General features: G+C 41.4%; 1 protein-coding gene across 1 annotated transcript; it reads left to right on the top strand.

The window, feature by feature from the left end:
• Nucleotides 1–67: 67 nt before the first annotated feature.
• FAM110B (family with sequence similarity 110, member B) lies at nucleotides 68–3,372 on the top strand. Its single transcript, XM_010018211.1, has one exon. The coding sequence runs from the start codon at nucleotides 179–181 to the stop codon at nucleotides 1,289–1,291; it is 1,113 nt and encodes a 370-aa protein (XP_010016513.1). The 5' UTR covers nucleotides 68–178; the 3' UTR covers nucleotides 1,292–3,372.
• The last annotated feature ends 5,223 nt before the right edge of the window (nucleotides 3,373–8,595 follow it).

Raw genomic sequence — 8,595 nt, 5'->3', positions numbered from 1 at the left:
CCTTTAAAAGAGAAACGCAGTGTTATTTAATGAGCTGTGAGATGAAGCGCTGCTGCTAACGCTCAGATCCCGGGATTCATTGGCTATTCATTGTGCTTAATGTACATGTTTCTGCACCGTGCATTTAGGAGATCCCAGAGAAGAATCCAAAACGGCTGCGGGGGAAAGACCACCAAACATGCCTACAGAAACACTACCGACAGGTAGCATGGTGAAGCCGGTCAGCCCTGCCGTGACTTTCACGTCTGCTGTTCCTCTCCGCATCCTGAACAAAGGACCCGACTATTTTCGCAGGCAGGGGGCGCCTAATCCAAAAAGACTGAGCGCGGTGGAGAGGCTGGAAGCCGACAAGGCGAAATATGTCAAGAGTCAGGAGGTCATCAATGCCAAGCAGGAGCCTGTGAAGCCGGCGGTGCTGGCAAAGCCGCCAGTCTGTCCAGCGGCCAAGCGAGCACTGGGAAGCCCCACCTTGAAAGTCTTCAGCAACAACGCAAAGACCGAGAGCGGCGTCCAGAGGGAAAATCTGAAACTTGAGATTTTGAAGAATATCATCAACAGCTCCGAAGGCTCCAGCTCGGGTTCAGGGCATAAGCACGGTCCCCGAAACTGGCCACCCCACAGAGCTGATTCGACGGAGCTGAACCGACACTCGTTTGCTGAATCTTTGAAGGTTTACCCCACACAGGGCCGTAGCAGCCCACAGGAGAGCAGCTCCAACGTCAGCAGAAGGCTCCTAGATCAGTCAGCAGAGACTTTCTTGCATGTCTCTCACAGCTCCTCAGACATTAGGAAAGTAACTAGCGCAAAGCCCTTAAAAGCAATACCCTGCAGTAGTTCAGCCCCGCCTCTGCCTCCAAAGCCCAAAATCGCTGCCATCGCCACCCTGAAATCCCCAGAGATTGAGGCAGTTGAGTCTGGATGCGGGATTAGCAGAAGACCCTCCCTACAGCGATCAAAATCAGACTTAAGCGACAGATACTTTCGTGTTGATGCAGATGTTGAACGGTTCTTTAACTACTGCGGACTGGATCCTGAAGAGCTTGAAAACCTCGGGATGGAAAACTTTGCAAGGGCTAACTCTGATATTATATCCCTCAACTTTCGCAGCGCAAGCATGATTAGCTCAGACTGTGAACAGTCTCAGGACAGCAACAGTGACCTTAGAAACGATGACAGTGCCAATGACCGTGTGCCATACGGCATTTCTGCCATTGAAAGGAATGCCAGAATCATCAAGTGGTTGTATAGCATCAAGCAAGCTAGAGAGTCACAGAAAGTGTCCCATGTGTGAGAGAAAAATCCACCGTAGAAAAAGCAAGGACTGTATCTTTGTCTGTGAATATTCAGTTGTGAAGGGTTGTGAAGTCTACTTGGAGTCTTGTACCCTTCTCAAATCTCTTTGTGTTGCTTGTTGTGCAATGTTTCCAAGTTGCATGCCTGTCAACATGTGAGCTGACCTGGCTTCCACTTGAACAATAACTAACTACAAAGCCTGGCTGAGCATACACATTATCTGCCAAAAGTTTAAGACAAGAATCTAATTAGGGCTTCAGTATAATCAAAGTGTTTACATGGAAAGGTTATATGACTTCTTTGGTATTTATGTGGTTCCTTGTGAATTTTATATATGTCACTTTTTGTCTTAATACAGATATTGTCAACTGACGTTACTAGTTTCTAAGTTGGAAAAGAATCCCTTTGGGGAAAAGAAAAGCAGAATTGGCCAAAATAAGAGGTTTGGGCAGACGACAGTAGGCAAAGCAGCCTTATCTCTTGTAGAAAGTGCATTGTTGGCACATGTGAATCTGTTTCTAAAAGGCAAAGAATGCTAAGTTCTTAAATTATGTATCACTGTTAAACTGTATATCCCTACTTACAGTAAGGGACTGTTCAGTAAAGGTTTCTTTTTTTCTGGATAAGCTCCCTCAGTTTTACAGCAGAAGTAGTCTAGTGAATCTGCTTGACCTCTCATAAACTAAATGAGTCTTGCATTTGGGTTGCTGTAAGCATTTTAATGATTTTGTACTATCCCTGTTGGAAAAGCTGAAAGAAGGTTGGAGTCAACAGATAAGAACGGCGGAGGTGTGGGATTTTGTGAGTTTGATTTTTACTTAAAGATTCCTGGTCTTAAACTTTTGACAGGAATGGTTAGATCCTATAGCTGATATTGAATGCCTTTACTAGTCAAACACATCATGACTACAAACTCCATGCTGTCTTTAAATTTTTTTGTAGACCTATTGGAACAGTTATTGAACAAAAATGGAAACACACAGCCATATCAATATAACGCCTCCTATTCAGAAGTAAATACACTCAGTAGCTGAACTATATCTGAAAAATTGTGATTATGTTGTCTTGCATATGTTATAGCTAAGGCTGTGAAAGTTTGTTACAGCTCTAGGAAAGTGTAGAAACATGACAGTATGTAGCTTTTTTTCTTTTCTTTGTTTTTTCCTCCTTATGATGGTTAGTGCTGCAGGTCAACCTGTTACAAATCTTTTGACAATCTGTGTCTTCCCAGTGGTTTAATTAACTGTCATTTCAACTGGCAGTGGTGGTGTGGTAGCAGAGAAGTTGAAAGTACAGTGGTCTGCTTCATTATTATTGTATACATGCTTTGAAGTAAATTGCAGCACTACCTTATACTTCATCAGCTAATAGGAAACTTTTTTATTGTGTAAATGCTGTAAGACTTTGTATATACTTCAGTTGTTACGAAATCTTTAAAAGGAAGAGTGTTATGCTAATAAATAGCTCCTGGTGCAGGTATGGTAGGTTTTTTGTTCTTTTTTTTACCCCTCTCATTCTTAAAACTGTATCAGGAACTCAATTGCAGTGTGTTTTAGTGCTGTAGAAGGTCTTGGTTAAATAATAGTTCCAGTAAAAGGTTTCTTTTACTAAAGTGCTTTTCAGAATATAATTTTTTATAAAGTAACTGTAGCAGCATGATCTGTCTGAAGAACTAGAAGAGATTTTCAAGACTCCTAAAATAGCTTGCTTCATCCTTACCTAGCAATGTTACTGTTCCTGTTTATAGCATCTGTTCATAATGAATCACCGCAGTCTTCTGAATTATTCTTCAGTAGTGCTTATTTATATATTTGAATATTAAAGTTGTTTTACAAAGTTGGGTTCTATCTTTTCTCTAAGAAGCTTGTAGCCCCACTTCTTACCTATAGCCACAGTTAACGCAGGTGGGACTGAAAGCGGAGCCATGTAGTAGGAATTATCCTACTTCAAGTTTCATATAATCGTTTTCCAAATGATTATTCATGGGGAGAAAAAAAGCACACAGTGAGTTTCAGGAGGCTACTCTATGGTTTTTACAGTTGGCTTCACAACCTAAGACTTACAACATTCCTAGTTCAGTCAAAAAAAAAAGAGGAGCGATGTATTTCAGCTACAGGCACATTTGTGACATTTTAGGCTCCATGGGTTTCAGTTGGCATTGACATCACACTGGTTTTTCAAGCATATTTTTCCAGTAGTAAGTTCTACTCAGTTCAGTGACTATTTTGCCAAGGAAAATAATGCTTAAGGGATTAAAGCCAATTGTAATGCGGCTGTACAGCAATGAAATAAAGAAGTAAAAACTGAAATAAAAATGCACTCACATTGTTCTCTCTCAAGTGTTTTAAGAATGATGATAAACAGGCTGTCTCAGCTGTTGTCAGCCAGAAACAGTAATAAAGAAGCCTTTATAACTAGAAAATAGATTAGAACATATGCTGGTATTCTGAACTTGTTTTCCAAGGTTTGTTAGGAAGCCATAGGCTCTTGAGAAATCAAATTCATTTCCTTTTAATGCCACAAGAGGTTTAGGCTTGTGAGCTATCTGTAAGAGAGCATTTCCTTAGCTGAGATCTTAAGCAGCACCTTTGACACAGCACAGGCTCTGACTCCACTATCCCTGCTTCTTACAATATGCACACGAATAAGACTGCACAGGACCCAGACCTTCACAGTCAGCGGAACTTGAAATCAGAAGATTACAATATAGCCACAAGGCTTTGAACAAACAGGTAACAATTGCATTCATTTGTCACTTTATTACAGTTTATGTAGATAGGATTTAACTATTTATAGTCTTGCTATTGCCTATATGTTTGCATATAAAACAAATCTTGTGGTGTCTGATCTGGTTTTGTTTTCAAATGGGAATAGCCATTTTGCCTTTGCAGACAGATAATCCCATCATATTGAGAGGGTCCGATGTTTGCCTCTGCCTTAGGAGAGATTCCTGAGTGCCAAATGCTGAATTTGCAGGGAGTTGTAACCAATTTAAGCACCTCGTCAGGGACTCATTCTGGTTGTGTTCCTGCATTCCTCCAGAATGGCATTTACTCAGGTGCGAAGTGCACAGCAAGCATCCGTGGTTAAATAAGAGCTCTTGCTGCAGCAGCAGCTCTGGAGGGAGATGCAAGTCTGTGGTGTCCTGTGAAAGCCAGTACTGTCAGACCTGGCCCCAGAAGTGAAGAAAAACTCAGTATGTTTTCAGTACTTAGTATGAATTCACACACACACATACACAAAAGAAAGCACCAAGAGGTTTATGTGGTGGTCCTGTTCCTTTGACTTGCCAGAGAGGGAAGGGGAGAGGAAAATGATGTGACGAAGTACACTTTGAAAGCTTTGCACAGAGATAAACCATTTCTCTGAGTGAAGGAGACGGGCAGCAAAGCAAAACTGGTCTTTTAATCACTTCCTATTATATAGTAACAATGTCATGAAAGATGAGAGATACAGGATCTGTGCCACAAATTTACATTCCACAGATACAAGCACTGAAATTGTCTTTTTTGTGTATGTTGTTTCTGCAAGGGAGAGTGCTGTGCTGTGAGCGTATGCATCATCTGAGTGACCGAGGGCTTTTGAAGGGTAAACACAGAATGATGATGCTTTTGGCAGAGATTCAAAAATCAAAAGGCATGCTCAGACAACAGAGCCAATCAGTATTGCTGACTTACCTCTTTTTACAGCAGTTTATCCATCCATGGAGGCCATACGCGTTTGATTCCAGTCATTCAATGAAAAACAAAGTGCTTAATGGAGCTCTGCAGTACGGAGCTGAATAATTTCAGTCTGCAGGAGAAAGGAAAGGAAAGGAGCTAAACCTTAAAAACAGAATTTCTGATCCCTATTGATTATGGGATGATAATGTTTCTTGCAATATATTCTGAGCTCACTTGTTCATAACAAACTTTTTATTCAGGAGAGTAGTCAAACCAATAAATCTGGGAGGTTCCAGTTTTCCAAGGCTATAAAACTCATGTTTCATGTGATTAATGGTGCCACATCAGTAGCTGAGCATGTTGGGCTTAGAATATAAGAGCATCTGGAGCTTTGTTCCCATGAACAGTAAGGGTCCGTTGCCTGTTTTGGCAATGAATATAAATGCAGATATAGTCTAATGTCCCTTTGTGCTGTACAAGAAAATAAATTGGTCAAGGTGTTTTGTCCTGAACTGTAATATAACTCTATAAAAGATCCTTGTTACCAAGGCTGAGATGTTCACTGATACTTTGAATTCATCTGATGTTCCTGGCTGTCAGCAGAAACTCTAATAATCTGCCCTTAGAAATACATCACCCATACCTTGATGGAAAAGGCTGTTAAAATTGTCTGTTCAGTGGAAGGACTTCCATCTCCTGATGATGGCATCTGCTAAGTGAACCTCTAAATAAGCAAATTTCCATCAGAAGTGTTAACCCATAAACACCTTTTATTTTTCTCCCAAGTGGTGATCAATAGCCGTGTCCTAGCATTTGTTACAATTAATATGTTGCTGCTAAAACACTCAGATAGATGTTGTCCATTGGGGTGCAGTGCAATCTAAAGTGGAGACACCTACACCACACTGTGTCTTGTCCCGGCCCTGGTAGGTATGAACAGCTTTCAAGCATATTTTATATTTGGTCAGCATTTGGTTGTGGCTGCCCATCAAAACTCAGTAATAATAAGTGGTGCCTTTCTTTTTCATGACAAACAATCATTTATATAACAAAACTGTAGTCTCCTAAATGTCATTCTTCTAAATTTAAAGTAATTTTCATGATGGTCTTATGACAAGAGTGCTAGTATCTGTGCTATTATTGTTTCCTGCTTTTGGCACTGAAAGTCTTCTCCACCTTCTTCATGTCTCCTTTTCTGAGTTTTCCCAGCTTCCATTCTTCCTTTCTGCATGTCCCTTCCTTGTCTTGTCTGGCTTTTTCATTATCTTTTCTCTGAAACGTATGACCGAGGTCGTCATATTCTCCTCACTTCACTTCTTTTCTTAAGCAGCCTTCTCCCTTAAGTTATGTTAATGCTCCTGAATCCCAAAGAAACTTTCTCCTGACTTAGACTCTTTTACAACCCTGATAATTCATGGCAGCCTTTTCCTAAGAGAGTAAGTCTGGCTGCAGTTGAGCTGCCATGTCCTGAACAGATAACAATCTATTTAATGGATTATTTTTTAATTTCCTGGTATGCCATGCTATTTGCAGGCAAGATGGAACAGCAAGAGGTAGTTCTTCAGGAAGAAGTAGTGATTGAAAACACTCGTGAGGAACAAGGTGCCAAATATATCTTAAAATGTCAACCTCTTGATCCAAACTTGCCTGTACGCATTTCTTTTGCTGCTTTATCTTGCTCAATATATACCCTTGCTGCTTCTTTGGCTCCATGTAAAATGCTGGCTTGAGGACTGCAGTGTGCAAAGGTGATACAGTTTCCAGTGAAGAGGATGATAGAGGACTGCAATCCAAGCAACAGTTACTGTTTTGCCTTCTGCTGTTTGGTAGCATAGTATCTGTGTCTCCTACACCTAAGGCATCTAGACCACTTCCACTGCATGCCAAGTCCCCAGGCAGCCGGCTGCAGAGACTTCTGTAGGCTGGCTAAAAAGGCTTATCATAAAACAAGAGGACAGTGGGAGGTCCAGGAGAGACAAAGTTTTTCCTCACCTGGCTATTGTGGGAGACTTACAGCTGTGCTAAAAGAAGAGCAGGTTTAGAAGCTAAAACCTCCCAGACTCACGCAGCCTGGGGATGAGAGTCCAACACCTCAACCCCACATACGGGAAAAGGGTGTCCATATGTTCACCTGGGAGGTGGGAAAAATCTGTGTATGGAAGCAGAAGGCACTTGGGGAAGCATGCTACTGTTTCAATAAATACCTGCTATTCATATCTTTATAAATGAAGAATAAGGGTTAAAGAAAGAACAGGGTTGAAACTTGGAGAACAGCTGTGTATGCAAATGCTTTCAGACAAGATGCGAAGGTAGATAGTTTGGCTTTTTAAGAAATGAAGCTTTTAAAAGATCTTTTTAATGAATGACCTGCCTTTGAAGTATATTAATATTTCATGCACTCAGTCTTGCCATTCTGAACTGTAAAAGCTTTGCTACTCTCAGCACAGAGCATTTAGAAACGTACTGACAGTGATTTGGAGTGGCTTAAGTGGTAGGATAAAAGGGTGCTTAGCTGAAGGCGAACTTAATTTCACTGAAGTCTTGGAGGATGGTGGGTTTGTTCTTTATTTTGAATATGGAGGGGAAGGGGAGCAACAGAAAATTAACATAGTCTTATTTATTAATGTTGGCCTGCAAATAAGACTGAGAAGTACAGGTTCTGTTAATGTGTTTGACTGCATGAAAATTATAGTAATCGGTTTTGGCAAAGGCTTGATTTTCTTCATCTATGTTTCGTATATCTTGGAGCATATCAGCTTACACGTATCTGGCACAAATCTCACTCGTCCCATCTGAAAACACTTTCTGCAAGCTTATGGGTTTGAATGCATCTGCTCAACTTTCTGCAAGAAAGACATTGAGTTACTGGGGTGGGTCCCGAGAAGGGCAGTGAAGCTGGTGAAGGGTCTGGAGCACAAGTCTGATAAGGAGCAGCTGAAGCAACTGGGATTGTTTAGTCTGGAGAAAAGGAGGCTCAGGGGAGACCTTATCTCTCTCTACAACTACCTGAAAGGAGGTTGGAGTGAGATGGGTTGGTTTGTTCTCCCAAGTAACAAGCGATAGGACAAGAGGAATTGGCATCAACTTGTGCCAGGGGAGGTTTAGACTGGATACTGGGGAAAATTTCTTCACCAAAAAAGTTGTCAAGCATTGAAACAGGCTGCCCGGGGAAGTGGTGGAGTCCCCATCCCTGGAGATACTTAAAAGATGTGTAGATGTGGCACTTAGGGACATGGTTTATTGGTGGACTTGGCAGAGCTAGGTTAGTGGTTGGACTGGATGATCTCAAAGGTCTTTTCCAACCCAGACAATTCTGTGATTCTTTTGTGTGGAAGGACTCTGAACAAATAGCTGTCATAGTGCTTTCCATTTCCCACAGGTTTGTTTATAGTACATTCAACCAATGAGACTTTTCAAACCCTCTGCTACAGACCAAGTGAAAATTTTTAGTGGGGCGGGCAGGATTTCAGACACTGTTAGAGCTTGATACTTCGCTCTGTTTGTGTGTAAGGCTTTTTAACGTATTGTAGATCTCATGCATTAGTTTTCTACTGCTTCCTGACCTGTTCTTCTGTCTCCTTAGGCAGCATAAGGGAGAAATCCCTCCAGGCACCACAGGTAGGAGCCTTGGGAGCAGTGA

The sequence above is a fragment of the Nestor notabilis genome, unplaced genomic scaffold, assembly GCF_000696875.1.
Source record: "Nestor notabilis isolate BGI_N333 unplaced genomic scaffold, ASM69687v1 scaffold15857, whole genome shotgun sequence".
Classification (NCBI taxonomy): domain Eukaryota; kingdom Metazoa; phylum Chordata; class Aves; order Psittaciformes; family Psittacidae; genus Nestor; species Nestor notabilis.
Note: the sequence above shows the minus strand (reverse complement) of the source record. Positions and strands in the feature narration are given on the sequence as shown.

Coding starts and splice junctions, on each gene's coding strand:
- FAM110B (XM_010018211.1), top strand. CDS start 179: ATGCCTACAGAAACACTACCGACAGGTAGCATGGTGAAGCCGGTCAGC.